This window comes from Petaurus breviceps, unplaced genomic scaffold (genome assembly GCF_028583685.1).
Source record: "Petaurus breviceps papuanus isolate PSGF00001 unplaced genomic scaffold, PetGlider_PUasm1.0 688, whole genome shotgun sequence".
Classification (NCBI taxonomy): Eukaryota; Metazoa; Chordata; class Mammalia; order Diprotodontia; family Petauridae; genus Petaurus; species Petaurus breviceps.
Window position 1 is genome coordinate 9,179,295 of NW_027186457.1, and position 20,629 is coordinate 9,199,923.

The window sequence follows — 20,629 nt, forward strand, 5'->3', positions numbered from 1 at the left end:
ATACTAGCTCTGACTGTGGGCAAAATATTTAGGCTTCTTCCACCCCAGGTAACTCTCCAAGATTTTAAATTACAAAATTACCAGCAATGGAGAGCCTTTTAAATTTTTTTAGGAGAGAATGACATAATCAAAGTTATATGCATTACCTAAACTCAAAATTCAACAGAGGAAGCTTGTACATCTCAGGAGCTATCAGAATTTTCTATGTAGTCTATAAAGAGTTGGCCTTATAGCCAGGAAGATCTGGTTCAAGTCCCACTTCTGACAAAACCTGGCTGTGTGACCCTGGGCAAGTCAGCAACCTCTCAGTGCTCTAGGAAATTCTCTAGAACTATAAATTACAGGTTAGTGTTAGCCTGCATGGTAGAAGGGAGTTTTCTCACCTGGGAGTTCCCTATCCCAATAAAATCAGAGGTCCACTCTCTATCTTAAATTTAATTTTAAATAAAATTAATTAATTTGTATTTTAATTAGATTAAATAATATTGCCTTATTTTAAATTGTGCTACTATGCATCCTTAAAAGATATTTTCTCTTCTAATCTCTTTCAATAATCTATGGAACTGTTGCTTTTATGTCATTGACAATCCTCTTAGCAAACTGAGTCATGAGCAGCCTAGCCTCAGTGCTGTAATGGTAATTGTAATTTGAAGATCTTCCCTGATTCAAAGATCTTCCCTGCTCCCTAATAGGTTGAATAGGATCACATGGAGCCTGTGGTGGGAGGAATTTGCTGAGGGATGGAGCAGAGCCCACAGGAAGCTGGGAGTCAGAGCAGTTAGAGCTAGAGAGAGGAGAGGATACACCCAGAGAGATAGCTAAACTTGTGAGTATTTCTTTGCTCCCTGCTGTGATAGCTAGACTTGTGAGTGTTGGTTTGTGTGAAGGCTAAAGGGTAGGACTCTTTGCTATGTTGTGGTGTATTAACTTCCATGTTGCTATGATGGGTTCAGCTTTCTGGTTTGGGGATTTGGTTTTCTGTTGTCTGAATAAACGTTTTGCTCCTGTCTTCTATACAGAGAGTCTGTTATATTTTGCAATTGAGCACTTTGCCAGCATATTTATAGTCGCTTTTGGCATTGTGACTATTGTATTGGCACTACAAGTGCACAAGGTCTAGCTGGAACTCCGTCCTTCAGTATTTGCTACTACCCAGAAAGGGAGGGCCTGCTGGTTAATCTTGACCATGAGGTGAATGTGATCAAGGATCAAGTTAAGGGAAAAATCCACAATATGAACTAAAAAGTACTAAGATAGTATGCCCTAAAGTTTCTCTCCTGAACAACTATTTGCTTAAGATTATTATTTTCTGTCTATTCCTGTTTATCCTTTAAACATGACCATGCACTCATGGTCATGACTTTGAGCTGATGAGATGGATTTCTGGATAAATTAGAGTTAACCGGATATAGAATAATAGGTGACCTCTTGTCTCATGTGATCCTATAGAAGCATAGATTCTGTTTTGGGTTTTGGTTTTTTTTTTTTGCCTTTTTGGAGGGCAATTGGGGTTAAGTAACTTGCCCAAGGTTACCCAGCTAGGTTTTTTTTTTTTTTTGTGTGGGTGTTAAACAAAACAAACATGCAAATCCTGAAATCAAGAGAATTTAAGTAACTTGTCTAAGGTCATGGAGGAGTAAAAAGCATGGCAGGATGTGAACTCAGGTCTTGGAATTTCACATGCATCATCCTTTCTCCAGTGAAATCATATGGAACTGTCTTACCATATGATAAGAACAAAATAGCCTATAACCATAGTTCTTCAAGTCCAAGTGCCCATGACACCCTTTCCAGGGATCCACAAGGTAAAGACTATTTTCACAATAGTATTAAGATGTTAGATGCCTATTAAAATATTCCTCTCTTTTCCAACTACTTATCTGCATAAGACCAAATTTTCTTCATATACTTCAACCAAAACAGCATATTTCAACAGACTGAATGCAGAAACAGATATGAGAGTCTAGCTGCCTTTGGTAAAGTCAGACATAAAAGCAATTTCTAAAAGTATATAAAAGAATGTCATTCTTCTCACTAATTTTCTTTTGTTTTGGAAAATACTGGCATTTTTCATTTAAAATATTATTTATGCTAGCATGCAATGGGTTTAATATCATTATTTTAAATAAATATTTTATAATTTTATATTTCTAATAGCAAATATGGATAGATACCTCACCTAAATAAAAGCTTTAAATAATTTTTTAGAGTGTAAAGGGATCCGAGACCAAAAAGGTTGAAAACTGCTTGCCTATACAACGTCTGTCTTCTTTTAAATACAGTTGTACAGTACAATCATCTGACTACAGATAGAAATCAACTCATTTAGACTTGCCTTTTTGTAGAATATCTCAAATTACCAAGGTGGAAAAATTTTAATAGACATGGGGTCACTCATCTGAAGAATACATGGCAAAATTAGCCTATAACATGGTTTTGAGCAATGTCAGCATCACTGTTAGCACAACTGTGGAACAGGTGAAGTATGTCTTTGATACCCAACCTCCTCTCGTTACCTTTCCTCTATCTTGATCTCTCCAAACCCAACATTTATTTCCTTTTCCGTGTCTCAATCTTGTTCTCAGGTGGTTGTCAGCTAAATCTCACTTATAAATTGTTAGTTAAAAGCAGCTTAAACATGAGCCCTCAGAGGGGTGTTTGCCTTTTAAAGGAGAGTCTTAACTATGGGCAGCTAGGTGGTAGAGTGGATAGAGTGCCAGGCCTGAAATCAGGAAGACCCATTTTCCTGAGTTCAAATCTGGTCTCCAGTACTTACTAGCTGTGTGACCCTGGGCAAGTAATTTAACACTGTTTGCCTCAGCTTCCTCATCCGTCAAATGAGCTGGAGAAGGAAATGGCTAACCATTCCAGTATCTCTGCCAAGAAAACCCCAAATGGAGTCACAAAGAGTCAGAAATGACTGAACAACGACAATGAAACTTAACTCTGGAGAGAATGGTGTATGGTGCAATCCCAGTGGGGAGAGCCAACTTCAAAGAGTAGAATCATAGATTTAGAGCTGGGAGACCTTAGAAGGCAGATAGTCAACCTCCTCATTTTACAGATGAGGAAAAATGGAATCTAGGATTTTTAAGTGACTTACTCAGGTCACTTAAACTCCTATGACACAGGTTGTACATAGCCCAACCAAAATTTGAAACAAGGTTCTCTGACTCCAAATCCAAGGCTCTTTCTCCTGTGCTGGACTGTCTCCCCATCTTCTTAATTATTAGTACTCTCCTTTGCTTGGATCCCAAGGACTGGAGTTCCTCCAACCAGTTTGAGAGGTATACATTTTTTCTCACGAATGACTTTAGGGCAGGTCTCCCACTGTCTAACTGAAAATTTGGCATTACCACATCTAAAACTTTGCCCACTCTCATCCTTGAAAGTTTAAATCATTTCTTATCATGGCATAGATTCATATTGTGCACTCAACCTCTCCTGGAAAAAAGAAATTTTTATAGAAAAAGGGTGAATTCCTACCTATTCTGTCTTCCCCTGGTCTGCCAGAGGGTCCCGATGGACCAGGCAGTCCCACTGACCCCTTTTCTCCATAGAGTCCTGGGAATCCTGGGTCCCCTGGAGGTCCTGTTAAAGAACACAGGAAATAGGTCATGCTTAGTAAACAGAGTTAAGGTTTTTATCACTTTGAAATTTGTGCTGCTTTGTCATCTTTCCCAAGATGAAAATGGGATATCTTGGATTCAAATCCACTTATTTTTTAATGGTTTGAATTTCTAAAGCTCAGAACTTCCATTTATTACATACATATCAACCTTTTGTAGACCACTGTCTGTACACTAATAGATGGACACTCTGAGTGTGGCACTATTATTCACAGATAATCAAAAGATCTAGAAGAAGGCATCTAGCCTGTTAACGAAGGACTTCTGGGAAATCACAGAGAAGAATCAGAAAGGACGAAGGAGAATGAGGGCCTCTGGTCCACACCATTGCCAGGAGTACCCACATCAAACCCATTGAAATCGTGAATAAAAGATAGATTTATTTTGGCCACTTCTCCTTGAAGCCATCATCTTGGTGGAGTATAACATCATGGCTACTTTTCTGAGAGGGAAGTTTGCAACTAATAAATGTTAACAAATTAATTTATATTTATATAATAAAGTCCAGGACATGATAGGTCACTAGAGCTACTCATTTGCATCCCTCTATAGGTAATTATAGGCTCAGGGTAATATATATATAGTTAGCCAAACATAAGTGAGGCATAAGGTCAATGGGGCAGATTCTTCTCCTGTAGTATATCCCCAATGTCATTTTCAGAGTAACCGAAAGCAGCACAAACCTTTGCAGGAAACGGGTGGAGTTACCAAAACACCTGGTGGTCCTGGCTTCCCACGCTCTCCAGGATCTCCCTGAAATCATTCATTCATTCATTCATTTTTCTTAGAATACTTTTCTCATATTTCTGGGCATCGAATACATATTAGAAGGGAAACAACGGCTTTCAAATTAAAAAAAATAAAGATCATATAACAGCAAGAGAAATCAATAACTCCTGGTGGAAATGGCACCTATAACGGAATCAGTTTAGGGAACTCCCAAGGAAGAAATTCTTTTCACTAATGCAAACTGACATCTCATCTGTATTTTATAGTCTTAGCCATTTGCTTGGGGCACTGGGAAGTTGTGACTTGCTCAGGGTCACATAGCTAGTATGGGTCAAAGGCAAGATTTGAACCTGGGTCTTCCTGAAACCAAGGCCAGCCCTCAGTCTACTATATCACCCTAACAGGTGGGAGAACCACCTCAAGGCTTTGAGTTAGACACACCTGGAGCTTCAGGAACTTTCAATTCATTAGGTCCATTTGGCAAATTAGAAGGCCAGGGCACTGAATTATAAGCTAATAACCCAGTACAAATGCCTTATATTTTATTTATTAAGTAAGAAGACCTGACCACAGAGTCTGCAACTGAGCCTGCTTGGGGAGGACTGGAGAGAATATGCTTTGAAAGAAGTTCATTGATAGGGACCATATGACCCTTTCTAGGTTATGTGGGCAAATTGCTTAAGCTTCCTAAGTCATAACTCCCCCATTCATGGAATGAGTGAACCTCTTTATTCTAAACCAGATGACTGATCTCTAGAATTCCTTCCAGGCCTAAGATGCCATGTTGCCTCCTTCATTTTAATTTTCAATTAGGTAATTGAATTAGACAATCAGTTAGAGAACATGTTTGACTTAGGTGTTGAGGCCTATGCTATGTGCCAGGGAGAGTCAGAAGAAAGATAACTGTGAGGCTGCCTGTATTAGGGAGTAGGGAGCCTACCTCAGAGTCAGGAAGACCTGGGTTCAAGTCCTGCCTCTGACACATACTGGCTGTGTGACCCTGGGCAAGTCATTGAACATCTCAGTGGCCCAGACAAGTCTCTAAGATTATAAGCTGCAGAACGGTTGTCAACCTGCATTGGTAGAGGGAGTTTCTTCATCAGCAGTTCCTTATGCCAGTGAAATCACAGATCTTGACCACAGAAATAAATAAAATCACCCCCATAAAATAATTGAAATGTGCATATCAACTCTCCCCTCTTTAAGAGGATTATTTCTCAACCTTTAACACGAGCATTACAAAAATGTTCTTTAAAATACAATAATACATGAGGAAATCTATTTTTACCTTTCAAAAATTATATTTCTGAAATATTTCTTGACACATGCATTCAAAGGCACTGTAGGAGTCAGAAAATTGAGTCTCTGCCCATTAGAAATTCTTATTTTATTACCTTAGTGCCAAGAAGTCCAAACTGCCCAGAGACACCAATTGTTCCAGGTTCTCCCTAAAAACAAAAATAGACAGGTCTTCTTTGTAAAATCTGATTCAGTGACAGGATAGTTTGTTTAAATTGATGTCTGATGTCAGTGAGTGTTGCCTATTTTAATGAATACACCGTACCATTCTGCAGTCTGAAGGTACAGTTTCCACTGACTTGACAGCTCTAGTATTTATATCTATAAACAGAACATGCCCATCATACATGAAAATGTCCTTTTTCCCAATTACATGTACGTTTCCTTGTGGCATAATTTTGATCTTCAAGTAAGAGGATATGAAGTTATACATTGGGAACAATGTTGAATACCGTTTTGCCTAAATTGTTTGCTATCTGAATATGTTTACCTTTACTCCTGGGAAACCTGGAAGTCCATGGGAACCAGGGCCACCCTTGTCGAGATTTAAACACACACACAGAGACATACACACAAAAAAATAAGCAGAAATAAATGTGACTGAACCAATTAACTTTCCTAACTTCATGATGGAGTTTGTAAATGTTAATGTTTAATCTATTTGCTCATGTTTGCCAAAGTAGCTTGAAAAAGAGATACTAAATATATATATATACATATATACATATAAATAATTTATTCTGTTTCTGTATACCATTTTTTGTCGGACTCCAATGAAACTATTCTCAATAACCACCCAAATGTCAGTCCTTTATACTGGATCCCATTATTCAGAGTACCCCAACCGTGTGTTCCACTTGATTTTTGTCAATTTAATAATAATTACACTCAAGTATCTTGGAAACAGATGCCTTATAATTTGCCCAGAAAGAGGCTGGCATCCTTTAGGTAGAGGCAATGCAAGTCACCGTGGCACTAGGGCCTCATTATGCTACCTCCTTAAATCTAGAGCACAGGGCAATCCAATTTCTATGCCAACTGAAGCTTGGCCTTGGTGCTGACAGTATCAATGGAGGTGCTAATTAGTGACTGGTGCAACAATCTTTTTGGCTTTCTGCCTCACCTTCTTCTAGCTGTTCTCCTAAGACTGACATCTCATTTTACCCAACAGGCTTAAAGTAACAATTCCAAATTATTATTAGGTTGGCACTGAAGTGGCCAGGAAATGACCAGTAATCCCCAGTATTTCCTTTACTCATTCATTCTTCTTTGTCTGTTTTTTAAGTGTAAGCATTGGGATTGACTTTCCAGGAAATATTGACTATTTTGCCACTTTTCTTATCAAAGCACTATCATTCTTGTTTCATATATTTTCGTTTTGAGCAACCTAAACATTCCTTATAAAAATCTTTTATAAAATGTGAAAGAGAAATATTCCATAAGTAGCTAGTAAGATAAATAATTTGTTCTGATCTATCAGGAAGAGATAGAAAGAGAAATTCCATTTAAAAAACTGCAGATAATATAAAATATTTGAGAGCCTACCTGCCAAGACTAATTGACAATATGCCCAGTCTATATAAACACAATTCCAAACACTTTTCACACAAATAAAGACAGATCTAAACAACTGGGGAAATATTCATTGCTCACTGGTAGGCTGAGCCAATGTAATAAAAATGACAATTCTACCTAAGTTAATTTACTTATTCAGTGCCAGGCCAATCAAACTACCAAAGAATTCTTTTATAGAACTAGAAAGAAAATAACAAAATTCATCTGGAAGAACAAAAGGTTAAGAATCTCAAGGGAATCAATGAAAAAAAATGTGAAGGAAAACAGCCTCGTAATACCAGATTTTAAACTATGTTACCATGTGGTAATCATCAAAACAATCTGGTACTGGCTAAGGAATAGAGTAGTGGATCAGTGGAATAGAATAGGTACATGATATACAGTAGTAAATCATCATAGCAATTTAGTGTTTGATAAACCCAAAGATCCAAGCTTTTGGGGTAAGAACTCACCGTTTGATAAAAATTGCTGGGGAAACTAGAAAGCAGTTTTGCAGAAATTAGGCATAGACCAGTATTTCACTCCATATATCAAGATAAAGTCAAAATGGATAAATGTTTTAGACATAAAAAGTGATATCATAAGTAAATTAGGGGAGCATGGGAAAATGTACCTGTCAGATTTATTTATGATTAAATAAAAGATAGAATGAATTGCAGGGAACAAAATAGATAATTTTGATTACATGAAATTAAAAAGGTTTTGTACAAACCAAACTAATACAGTCAAAATTATAAGGAAAACAGGAAACTGGTGGGGGGTGGATTTATGGATGTCATTCTCTGGATGGCAGACTTCTGGATATCATTTTCTTTATGGATGCCAGGAAGTTTCTCTAATGAAGGCCTCATTTCTCAAATATATAGAGAACTCAGTCAAATTTATAAAAATAAGAGCCATTCCTCAGCTGATAAATGGTCAAAGGATAAGACCAGGCAGCTTTCAGAAGAAGAAATCAAAACTATCAATAGTCACATGAGAAAGTTCTCTAAATCACTACTGATTAGAGAGATACAGATTAAAACAACTCCTAGATACCACCTCACACCTATCAGATTGGCTAATATGTCAGAAAAGGAAAATGACAAAATGCTGGAGAAGAAGTGGAAAAATTGGAACACTGGTGAAGTTGTGAACTAGTCCAACCATTCTAGAGAAAAATTTGAAACTATTCCCAAAGGGCTGTAAAACTGTGAATATGTTTTGGCCTAGCAATACCACTACTGGGCGTGTAGCCCAAAGTGATCAAGGAAAAGGGAATAGGGTCTATTTATACAAAAAATTTTTGTAGCAGCTCTTTTGTGGTAGCAAAGATTTGGAAATCAAGGGTGTGCTCATCAAGTGGGGAATGCCAAATAAGGTGTAGTATATGATTGATTATAATGGAAAACTTTCATAGCATAAGAGATGGAAAGCAGGATAGTTGTAAAAAAAAAAACCTAGGGAGACCTATATGAACTGATACAAAGTGAAGTGAGCAGAACCAGGAGTACATTGTATATGGTAACAGTAATACTGTAATAATTATCAGCTATGAAAGACTTAGCTACTGTGATCAAGACCATGATCCAAGACATTTCCAAAGGAATTGAAAAATGCTAGCCGCCTCCATAGAGGGAACTAATCAACTCTGTTGAAGCATACTATCTAAAACTTTTTTCCTTGGGTTTTTTGTCTGTTTTCTTTTGTTACATTGCTAATATGGAAATATGTTTTGCATGACTTCACATGTATAAAGAATATCAAATTGCTTGCCTTCTCAAGTTGGGGAGAGGCAGGAGGGAGGGATAAAATTAGGAACTAAATTTCTAAAAACAATGTTAAAAATTTTTACATGTAATTAAGAATATTTAATTAAACCAATAAAATATATCTTTAAAAATCATTAATTTTGAATAACTCTTACCTGAGGTCCTGGAAATCCAGAAATACCCTTTTCACCCTTTACTCCAATACCAGGTTCACCCTTTACATGGTGACGTTTTGGAGATACACATGAAACATTAAGATGAAACGTCCAATTTTCAGCAATAAAGAGAAAAAAGATATGTCATTGCTGGAAGAACAACTCAAAGATGACTTAGACAACCATTAGAGAAAGGAGAACCTATGTGATTATAGCAATCATTCTACTGAGAGACTCTTACGTATAAAGGAATGAGAAATTACAAAGCAAAAGAAAAATATCATATTATTAAAAAAAAAAAAGAGGATTACCTACCTTGGCTCCATATGGTCCAGAGGGACCAATGACTCCAGGCATTCCTTTCATGCCCTAAAAAAAATCACAAGGGTTAAGCTCTGGCTTATTCTTACTATTTAAAGATTGAATTTCAGCTCATTTGACAAAGCCCCCTTGGAGGAAGGTATTGCTCTATTCTCATGAATTTCCAGTGCCTTGAACAGTACCTGGTTTGAATTATGTACATAATAAATGCTTAATGAATTGAATTGGACTGAATTGAACTTAAAAAGATATCCATTCTTTCATCAATTCCATTCTTCTGTTTTTAAAGTTAAAAGTATTACTTCTGACTCTGATGCACATAAAAAATCCACAGGACACTTACAAAAATTCTAGTAACATTGAAACTGGTTCTGTTGTATCAGAGAATATCAAGGAAAAAATATGTGGCCTGTCTAAACATGGCAGCTGACGGACAAGCTAGACAGACAGCCCCTGAGAATGGACTGAACCTTTCTGAAGAAAGGAATGTAATTTAACAGGTTTGCTTAAAGACAGTAACATATTTTTAAAATAACAGCTGCAACAGCAAATCCAAGGGTGAATGCTGATTTTTTTTCTTATAGACATAAAATATGTACTGGACACTTTGACTTGGGCTGATATTCATATCCCTGTGAACTGGAGACACCATTAATGTGAATAAGGCATGATGGGAGAGGTATTACAATATCACATTCCCATTTATTTTAGTGCTATAAGCAGCACAGGAAACTTTAGATTTCAATACACATACCTTTTCTCCCTTAACAAGACATGAACCAGGAGGCCCAACCAGTAAGGTTGGTCCTGGAGACCCTTGAAGACCAACTTCACCCTATAAAAGTCAAATGATACCAAGGCAGTCAGAATTTGAATTATCCAGAGATGGCAGATCAGATTAATCTGTGAGTCAGGGGACGATATTAAAATTTAGAAATTATAGTTCATGGAATTAATTGGAAAGAAGTATCAGAGCAAATTAAAATACAAGTTTCAATAATACACTTTTAGCTCTACTAATTGCACTGATTAGGAACGAAAAAAGTGTCTTTTAGCCCTAACTGAAAGATAATTACAAAGCCAATTCTTACTTGGAGAGATGTGCATTTGGAAATGACTTTCTATTAGTGATAACTAGAGGACTTACATTACTTGAGTTATAATCTCTCTCTCTCTCTCTCTCTCTCTCTCTCTCTCTCTCTCTCTCTCTGTGTGTGTGTGTGTGTGTGTGTCTGTCTCTGTCTCTGTCTCTGTCTCTGTCTCTGTCTCTCTCTCTCTCTCTGTGTCTCTGTCTCTGTCTCTCTGACTCTGTCTCTGTCTCTTTGTCTCTCTCTTTCTCTCTACCGCCAAGTGACATTACATACATACTACCTTTCCTCCTTTCTGCTTCCTTCAGTAATTCAGAATAAAAAAGTAGTATTTTATATTTATATTTTATTCCTAGTAATTCAGAATATAAAAGGTCTATACAAATATGATTAGTACAGCAGAAGAAATATTAAAATAAAATTTAAATAACGCTTCCCCCTCCCTGTATATGTTACACTTAACATTTTTGAATATGGAAAGATGCCACTGGCCTCACTGGGCTAACTTGTTGGCAGTTTTCCTTGCCACTAGGAAAGCTAGGGCACTTGCTATTTTGAAATGAAGGCTGTTTCATGAAGGTCCACGTCAACTCTACCATCCCCATCATATAGCGAAGGAATCTTGAATGTTGTTCAGTAAACTCACTACCTGACTGCTTCAAAACTCAGTCTTAATGAGTGTGTGTGTCTAAGTGTGAGCACTCATTAGTATAATCTTGTCAGGTGGGTGGACCTGAAGCCCTCAAATTCAGCAGGTACATCAATTTATATTAAACAACATGTAAAACTAGAGGTTGGCTATAAGAACATCGAAGTTTTTCTTTGAAACTTTAAAATATAATTGCTGATATGGGTCTCTCTTAATCAATAGCATTTATCCCCTTCTTATTAAGCTGAAGCTCAGTATGTGACTCAGCCTGAAGGTTAAATTTATCCTGTAAATAATGTGAATCATTATGGCCAAAGGTCAGGCCAAAGGATCATCATCATCATTACTAACTTTTAAAGTATTCCAAGTGTTAAATACAAGTCTCTCATCTGTTCCTCCCAACATTCCTGGGAGATAAGGGCTATCATCATCTCCACTGTACAGCTGAGGAAACTGAGTCTGGGAGAGGTTAAGTGAATTGCCCAAGGTCACACATCTCGTATGTGTCTGAGGCAGGTTATGAGCTCAGGGGTTCTTGACTCCAAAGCCAATCCTTTAGCCACTGCACCATCCAGCTGTAAATCAAAGCCAATGGAATGCTTAGACCTATGCTTGGGCAGTAACCAGACAACAAACGGACGTCGCCCAGGTGCCTCCTGAATGCAGACTCTCCTTACCGGATCTCCAACTTGCCCTTTTACTCCAACACCTGGATTACCCTAAAGAGAAAGAAGTTAATGTTTTCATAAGAATTTAGATGTAAACTTTCTCCCTAATCATTTAGTTTGTTGGAGTTTACGAAAAGTTTTGGGGATGCCCACTAGCAAGGAAAAATGCAAAAGGTTAAAAATAACATGAATAGTCACACTTCTGTATTTGTGCTCTATTTAGAAATTCTTCAACATATATTCCTACCTGATCACCTGGTCTCCCAGGGCGCCCTGGAGGTCCCTAAAAAGGCAATCACAGAGAGAAAAACAAATCAGCTGGTCTAGAATTCTGAGGCATTCTTCCATTTGGTCTCCCTATTTGATGACTTAAGCAGCCCCTTAATTTCAATTCAATAATGTAAAAATATAAATGTTGTTTTTGATATGTGGAGACAATGTTCCTGACTGCCAGAAAGACATAGTTTTCCAATAATGGTGATGGATTTGTATTGATCTGATGACAATTTCACTCAATCCACCCTATGAGCCAGCGTTGTTGTTAACAATAACAATTATAGTGTAGCAACAAATCACATTTATAGTATAAAATTTAATTTAAAATTTAAAAATTTAAAAAATTTAAAATTAAAAAATGTTTTCGTGTTAATAGAATTACCCCCAGTGACAAATGGGAAAATTAAGGCTACCAGAAGGTTAGTGACTGGTCCCTGATCATGTGGCCCATAAGTGGGGCAGACAGATAGCACTTAAGCCCATAGAACTCTGTTTAATCTTCTATTACCACATATTGGCTTTTTCTTTTTCTGATTGTTAGAGGAAATTTTTATATATTATTTATTTCTCTTTGTTATTATTAACTAGAAAAACATCAGCAAACATGAATGTTAACAGTGACATTCTATCTGACTAGATTTGAAGTTAGTGACTGTGGTATAGATTTTAACAAAGAAACAAATTGCACTTTTTGGGAAAAAATAAAAAACATAAACAACAGTCATATGACACTTACTCGAGAACCTGGTATCCCTGGAAATCCCATTTCACCCACAGATCCATTTGCCCCTCGAGGTCCCTGCACATGAGAAAAAAACCAAGCAAACCAACCACATTTGTTTACTCAAATCTCTGTTTTATCACAAAGTCTGCATGGAATCTTAGCAGCTTAAAAATACCCTTTATCTCCTAAAAAGCCCTGATGGGCTCCATTTTCTATCAGCAATAGCCCTGCCACAACAGTGTGGAATTCTGTTGGCTTCCAATCTCACCAAACCTCAGGACACAGTTAAGAATTTGACACCCTTAGGGCCTAGTAATTGCCTCCTCTCTGACTGATACAATGGTCCTTGATCCATGTGTCCTCCTTGGTTAAAATATAAGTCTATATTTGGGGATTTTTAAAAAAAGAAATTGTTAAAAATATTAAAAAGCAAATTAAATTTTTAAAAGCAGCTTCTGAATAACATTAATTTAATTCCATGTGTGCATCAGAGGGAGGACTTGAACCTCAGTCTTACTCAATTTAAGCTAACTATCCCATACTTCCTCTCATACATGATAAGTATTAGTGCATTGAAATAAATGCTTATCACAGCGAGTAAGAGAACCGCCTCCACTGTCAGGATGACTTGTGGATCGAATCTGGGCTCAGACACTTAGCATCCACCCAGAAACACCTGGCCATGTAACCTTGAGCAAGTTACTTAACCCTGATTGCTTTAAAAAAAAAAAAAGAAAGAAATGCTTATGTTAGCGTCACATGAAAGGACTTTAGGTCATCTAGTCCAACCCCCTAATTTTATAGATGAAGGATCTGAGGCCTAGAAAAGTTAAGTGACTTGCCCACCATCACATAGATAACAAATGGTCAAGCTGAGACTCCAAACCAAGTCTCCTAAATCCTATTTTCCCCCTAATTTCCCACTTTCTTTTCCCAATTTGTCCCAATGCCTCTGGGTCTGGGGAAGACAAGGACAAAGGACTATTTGTTCTCGTTGAGCAATTTGTACATTCAGATGATTTAATGGTCTAAAAAATCATTATTCACTCTTTGAAAATATGGTTTAATATCTATTTTAAGGACAGGCTAACTTATCTACTTGTTTATATGCACACAAAAGGTATTTCTTCTAGATGATCAATGACAAAAGTCAAATCATCCTTCCCTGCCTGGCAAAAGATTGACATAAATCTGAGAAAGTCAACTTGGTTAGAAAGCCGTATCAGAAGGGGGTTATTAGAAGAGCAACCTGTCCCTGCTTTCAACCTCATGATTATTTATAAATAAGGGTGACTAGGAGGTCACAATACTTCAGAAAGTGAAGGTGGGACTAGGAATGGCTCATCAGTCAATCCTGATCAATGGAGAATGGTGGCAATGTGTGCATAATTCAAAGTAAGGTAACCAAAATTATCTTCACCAGGATTTTCAATGTACTAAATTATTATGGGGTTATGTAGTTTCTATTTGCCCAGAAGATTTACTTTATATGTAAAACAGGTTCAAATTATCTTGAATTCATTGATCCAGATGTCAAATGGTCGCAGTGGAGCCAACCCAAGGTGAACTGCATGTCATGTCAAATTTAGCCTGTGATTCAAATTTTGCTTTGGAAAATCCACAAAGCAGAAAATCCCTAAAATAATAAAGAATTGACTTCATACATTGATCAAGAAAGGCCTGGAGACATAGAACCCTTAGAAGAGACTTACCGGTAAACCTGGAGGTCCTGGGTGACCTCGATCTCCCTGTAACATGGAAATCATTTCATTGGTAAAATAAATACAATTGATGGCAGGTATTCTCAGCAATACAATGCCTGAAGACAATTCTGAAGGACTTTGGTGAAAAATGTTATCCATTTCCAGAGAAAGAACGGATGGAGTCTATATGCAGATTGAAGCATACTTTTTCTTTATTTTTCTTGGTTTTTTTTTGGTTTTTTTTTTCTTTCAAAACATGACTAACATGAAAATATGTTTTGCATGACTGCACATGTATGATCTATTTCAAATTGCTTGCCTTTTTAATGTGGGGGGAGGGAGGGAAAGAATTTGGAACTCAAAAATTTTTTTAAACAAATGTTAAAATTGTTTTCACATTTGAGGAAAAGAGAAAATATTAATTAAAAAAACCATATACTGGGGGAACCTTTTAGCTCAATGCTTTAAGGACCCATGATTTTGTCAGTGTGGGTACTCTACCCACTGACACAGATCATGACATCATTACAACTAAGGAGATTTCAAGAGTTGGTGTAATGACCCAGGAGAAGAGCATGCGTGTACACATATGTATAGCGAAATGCCCCCCTCTTCAGAAAGGTCAGCTAAAGAAGGGTCGAGAAAAGGGCATGAGAGTCCTATCTACAGACACATAAAGGAGTTACTGAAGTTGTAGCTTTCATCCCTTAAATGATGAACAGGAATCACTTTGCACCAGCCCTCAAGGATTGATCCTACTTCATTACATCCTTTCCTTGCTCTAATTTAACAACACTGCCTTTCCCCGATTTCCTACCAGTTCTCCACCACACCCTGGCAACTTTAAGACCTAATATATAGTCTCAGAGCCTGTAGTCATACAACTAACAAGTTTTGAAGTCAAGATCTCCAATTGTCAATATCACTAAGCCCTTTCTAACTTCAATCCTTCCCTTTGACTAGAAAGATTTCATGGAATTAGACAAACATTTGGGGAACAGATCAATACATTTCTAAGCCTCTACTGACTTGATATTTCCTCTGTATCTACCCATAGATGTACATGTTGTCCACCCTGTTCCAATGGAAGCCACCTGAAGGCTTTTGTACTTGGACCCCCTGTGCTTAGCCCAGTGAGTGGCACGTGGAATGGGCCCTCCCAGTACTTAGCAATGCTTTGATCAATTCAGTGTGCTTTTTCTATAATTACTCCTTGCGAAGAACTCTAGACTGCTTTATTTTTTGATGCTAATATTAGCTTAATGTTAAGGTTCTTGAGATTGTTTTAGGGGCCTGTTCTTGTCATTTTTGCCAGTTTAAACACAGTAACTTGCAAATAACAGGTGCTTAATACATATTAATCAAACAAAATTTGCTTTTTAAAAATTATTTTATTCTGAACTTAAACACCAATAAGATCATTTCCATAACTCAAAAGAGGAATCTCTATGAAACTGTCAAACCTCTTTTCATACCACTTGCTTTTTAAAAGGTACATAATAAATTCTACATTTTACTTTTAAAACTGCCCTTCTTGTCCATGACGCCTTCTGAATGTCCTTCTGTTCTCTGATCATTTCTCAGGGAAGCTCTTGCTGCCTTTGGACACAAAGCCTTGCATGTCTCCGACCAGTCTCAGATTATAATGGTACGAAGCCCTATACTGACTCTGGCTTTGCTGGGGCTCCATTTCCTTTTGTCTTTTGGCTTCTAGATAATCTTTTATAAGGTTCTGGAGTGAAAGTAGTTTCTCATTAATTAAATCATCACTTGTAATTCTATTGGACAGGAAAAAAGTAAATACTTTAAAAGTACCACATACATAAATGGCACGTGAATCATGGTAACTAACAATCACTGTTCTGGTAGGCACTTTATAGCAATATTCTTGTACATACAAGTGTAGGAGTATTTCTTTATAATAACATGAAAAAATAACTCCACCTCCATAGGCATGTGTTAACAACAAATATAATTGCTTGACTTTGCCCCTACTTAGCATTTCTGGTCTCCTTAGAACATGAGGCCTAAATCATCAAAGTACAGGAATTTATAATGACTTCATTAAACAATTAGGACTAATCACATGTTACCACTTTTGACAGTTCAACAATTAGTAGAATACTCACCGGGAGGCCTTTAATAGCACCTGAAATATACACTGAATTCCCTTTTTCTCCTCCTGGCCCTGGAAGACCCTGAAAATCAAACATTAGTTTAGGAGGAAAAGTACAAAACCACTAGAGTATATTCTAATTCATGCTCACCATTATTTTGTTGTTGGGTCACTTCAGTCATATCTGATTCTTCGTGACCACATCTGGGGTTTTCTTTGGCAGAGATACTGGGATGGTTTGCCATTTCCCTCTCGACTCAATTTATAGATGAGGAAACTAAGGCAGACAGGGTTAAGTGACTTTCCCAGGGTCACACAGCTAGTAAGTATCTGAAGCCAGATTTGAACTGGGGAAGATGAGTCCTTCCTGATGGCGGACCCAGCACTCTGCCCACTGCCCCACCTACCTGCACAGTCACTGTTAATTGCTAATGTTTAACTAGTTATTTAAAAATAAATTTTGTTGTTGTTTCTTTGTTCCCTACATTGTATTATTACTTTTAAATATAATTATCCAGTGCTTCTGAAACATATATTTGATATCCATCAGAAATTTAGATCAAGGGGTGGCCAGGTAGCACTGCGAGTAAGAGCACCAGCTCCAGTGTCGGGATGACCTGGAGATCGAATCCTGGGCTCAGACACTTAGCACCCACCCAGAAACACCTGGCCGTGTAACCTTGAGCAAGTTACTTAACCCCAGTTGCTTAGGGGCAGCCAGGTGGCTCAGCAAGTAAGAGCACTGGCTCCAGTGTCGGGATGACCTGGATCAAATCCGGGCTCAGATACTCGGCACCACACCCAGAAATAACTGGCCATGTAACCTTGAGCAAGTTACTTAACCCCGATTGCTTAATAAAAAAAAAAAAAAGAAATTTAGATCAAATCCTAAGATTATCAGTAGGAGAGAAACAATAAACTACTGATATTGATAGCTATAAATTAATTTAAAAAAAAAAAGCAATGGGGGTTAAGTAACTTGCCCAAGGTTATATGGCCAGTTCTTTTTTGTGTGGGTGCTAAGTACCTGAGGCCGGAACCGATCCCAGGTCCTCCCTACTTCAGGGCTGGCTCTCTTACTCACTGTGCCCCCTAGCCACCCCTATAAATTAATTTTTAAGTAAACAGAATTGCATTTATTTCCAAATAATAAAATGCATGGACAGGAGTAACCTCTCTTTCATTGATCATGTAATAACAAGCCAGAGATGAAGTTTTTAAAATTACTGATTTTATGGAATAGGAATAGATTCAGAGCTAGAAAGGGCCTTGGGGGATTCTGAGTCCAACCCCCTCATTCTACAGATGTGGAACCTTAGACCCCTAAGTATTAGGAGACGTGCATGATCACTTAAGTATAGTAAGTCATCTGAGATGGGATTTGAATTTGGGTCTTCCAAACTCCAAATTCAGGATTCGATTCCTTGGATCACTTCCCTATATATGATATCACTTTTTGTGTACAAGATTCTCTGTGTACTTGGCATATGACTGAATGGTAAAAATTACTCCTCTGATGATCACTCTCCATATATACCCTTGGTCAAATTGCAACCTCTCTGGGCCTCAGTTCCCTCTTCTGTGAAATGAGGAGGTTGGACGTCATGACCTCTCCAGTGCCTTCAAGTTCTACATCTATAATCTATGTAGAAGGTAGCTAGAAAGATTGAGAAGTTTTGCAATGAAAGGGTAAGTACTAGTCTTGCTCTGGACACACACAAAAAAAACCAGTCTTTATTTAAAAGGTTACATTTGAATTCTGTGCTTGCCTTGGCTTCATTGAGGCCAGGAACAAAATCAGAAGTCAGCTATAGCTTTGGAGCAAGAAAGGCTTACTAGAAACAACCTGAGTCTATGGTGATTAATCAGACAGAGACAAAAAAATCACAAGAAATCAGATTAAATGGCCTAAATGCCTCTAGCCTTGATTACAAGAAAGGGGAAAAAAGGAAGAAAGTTAAGAAAAATGAAGTGTGTTCCTTGGTGGATCTCTATTTAAGACAGACCTTAGCACTAAGAAGATGACATATCAAAGGGTAAGCCTTTGGTTCAAGCCCAAGATGTTTGGGGAAGAATAAGTCCACAAAAATCCTGGGAGATTGGACTTTGCTGATAATAATCTAGTTAAATGACTCTTAGTGAACCCAGTGAAAAGGAAGTTATTTGTGGCGTGCTTAGGGAGCCTGTTCCAGCAGCTAAATGACTTAGGGCTTGGGGTATTGCTTACTTTGGGTAGTTTTCAACATGGACATTTTTCTATCCATGAGAGGAGATAAAAGAGTCTTTCATCATTAATTATTTATTTAGTGGCCACATGAGTACACACAGGTTAGGGCAATGAGACATGCCCCACTGCCTTAGAGAGCCTGGGATCAGAGATGTGTCACATCAGTGCAGTGGGATCATGGGAGGCCAGAGCTGGAAGAGAGCAGAGGAATCATGTAGTCCATTCCTCCCATTTTATAAATCAGAAAACTAGACCCTAGAGAGACAGACAAAGGACTGGCCCAAGGTCACATAACTTAGTCAGCAGGTAAGCAAAAGTAGGGCCAGGATTTGAATGCAGACAGTATGGAGTAGTGGATGCATGGGCCTAGAGTCAGTGAGACCTGGATTCAAATCCTACCTCAGACATTTCCTAGCTGTGTAACCCTGGGCAAGTCACTTTACTTTTTCTGCCTCAGTTTCCTCATGTGTAAAATGAGGACATTGAACCTGATGGTCTCTAAGATCCAATGATGCCTTTTGATCCATTAGTGACAAAATTTTGCATTGTACCACATTATCTCTTAACAAAGGCTTCATGTACAACTGTACCAATGCTGGAGGAAGTGCATAGCATTCACATTATTTATGTTTCAAGAGATGTAATTGAGCCCAAGTATTTTTTCCCTTTAATTAATTTTAAAATTTTTATTTAAAAAAGAAGATTCCACGATGAAAATTTATGGCAAAATTCTACTCCTCACTTATATGTGGCACAGAGGCCTTGGCTATCTATCTATCTATCTATCTATCTATCTATCTATCTATCTATCTATCTATCTATCTATCTATCTATTATCTATCATCTATCTATCTATCTATCTATCTATCTATCTATTATCTATCATCTATCTATCTATCTATCTATCTATTATCTATCATCTATCTATCTATCTATCTATCTATCTATCTATCTATCTATCTATCATCTATCTATTTATCATCTATCTATCCAGTGATATATAAATAAATAGAAAGACAGACAGACAGATGGACAGATAGATAGATGGATGGATGGATAGATAGATAGATAGATGATAGATAGATAGATAGATGGATGGATGGATGGATGGATGGATGGACAGATAGATGGATGGATATATAGATAACTAGATGGCATACATGTGTATATTTATACATATGTATATACATATGCATGTGTACATATATATCACTCTTGCATTATTAATAACTTTTCATTTCAGAGTTCCCCAGATTATTTCTACATACAATAAAAAGAAAAGACTTCCAAGTTGTAGACTATGGTCTATGGCTCTGACAGGTTACAGACTTGAGCATACATCTGTCTGCTAAGCCCACGAGGCTCCCTCTTGGAAGGCTCACTGATCTCTAAGGTCATATACAAGTGATGTCTTACAGCTGGACCTTCTCTTCCTGGTGCTCCTCTCTCTCCCTGAAACCCTGGATCTCCTCTTGAGCCATTGTGGCCATCAATGCCAGGTTTGCCTCTTGACCCAGGAGGTCCAGGATAGCCCTGAGGGGAAAAATGAATTTGATTATATTTGGTACCTTTATGAACTGCAAATATATTATTAATATTTAATTCAGCAAAATAGTTTAAGTGGTTGGATACCCAAATAGGAGACTGCCAATTGTTCAGGCAACCTCTCCTCTTTATTAGGTGTCATTATCAAATCATAATTTTCAGTATGGAGTCAAA

The 20,629-nt window shown here is 37.5% G+C and overlaps 1 protein-coding gene across 1 annotated transcript in view; it reads right to left on the minus strand.

The window, feature by feature from the left end:
• The window catches only part of COL4A4 (collagen type IV alpha 4 chain), a 152,111-nt gene that overhangs the window by 94,025 nt on the left and 37,457 nt on the right, over positions 1-20,629 (minus strand). The window contains exons 7-19 of the mRNA XM_069104553.1: positions 20,327-20,443; positions 16,697-16,765; positions 14,577-14,612; positions 12,877-12,939; positions 12,112-12,147; positions 11,874-11,915; positions 10,214-10,294; positions 9,454-9,507; positions 9,139-9,198; positions 6,148-6,192; positions 5,753-5,806; positions 4,313-4,382; positions 3,487-3,591 (exon numbers count right to left, since the gene is read on the minus strand). Of these exons, the coding sequence (XP_068960654.1) occupies positions 3,487-3,591; positions 4,313-4,382; positions 5,753-5,806; positions 6,148-6,192; positions 9,139-9,198; positions 9,454-9,507; positions 10,214-10,294; positions 11,874-11,915; positions 12,112-12,147; positions 12,877-12,939; positions 14,577-14,612; positions 16,697-16,765; positions 20,327-20,443 (832 nt within the window). The remainder of the gene's footprint in view (positions 1-3,486; positions 3,592-4,312; positions 4,383-5,752; positions 5,807-6,147; positions 6,193-9,138; positions 9,199-9,453; positions 9,508-10,213; positions 10,295-11,873; positions 11,916-12,111; positions 12,148-12,876; positions 12,940-14,576; positions 14,613-16,696; positions 16,766-20,326; positions 20,444-20,629) is intronic.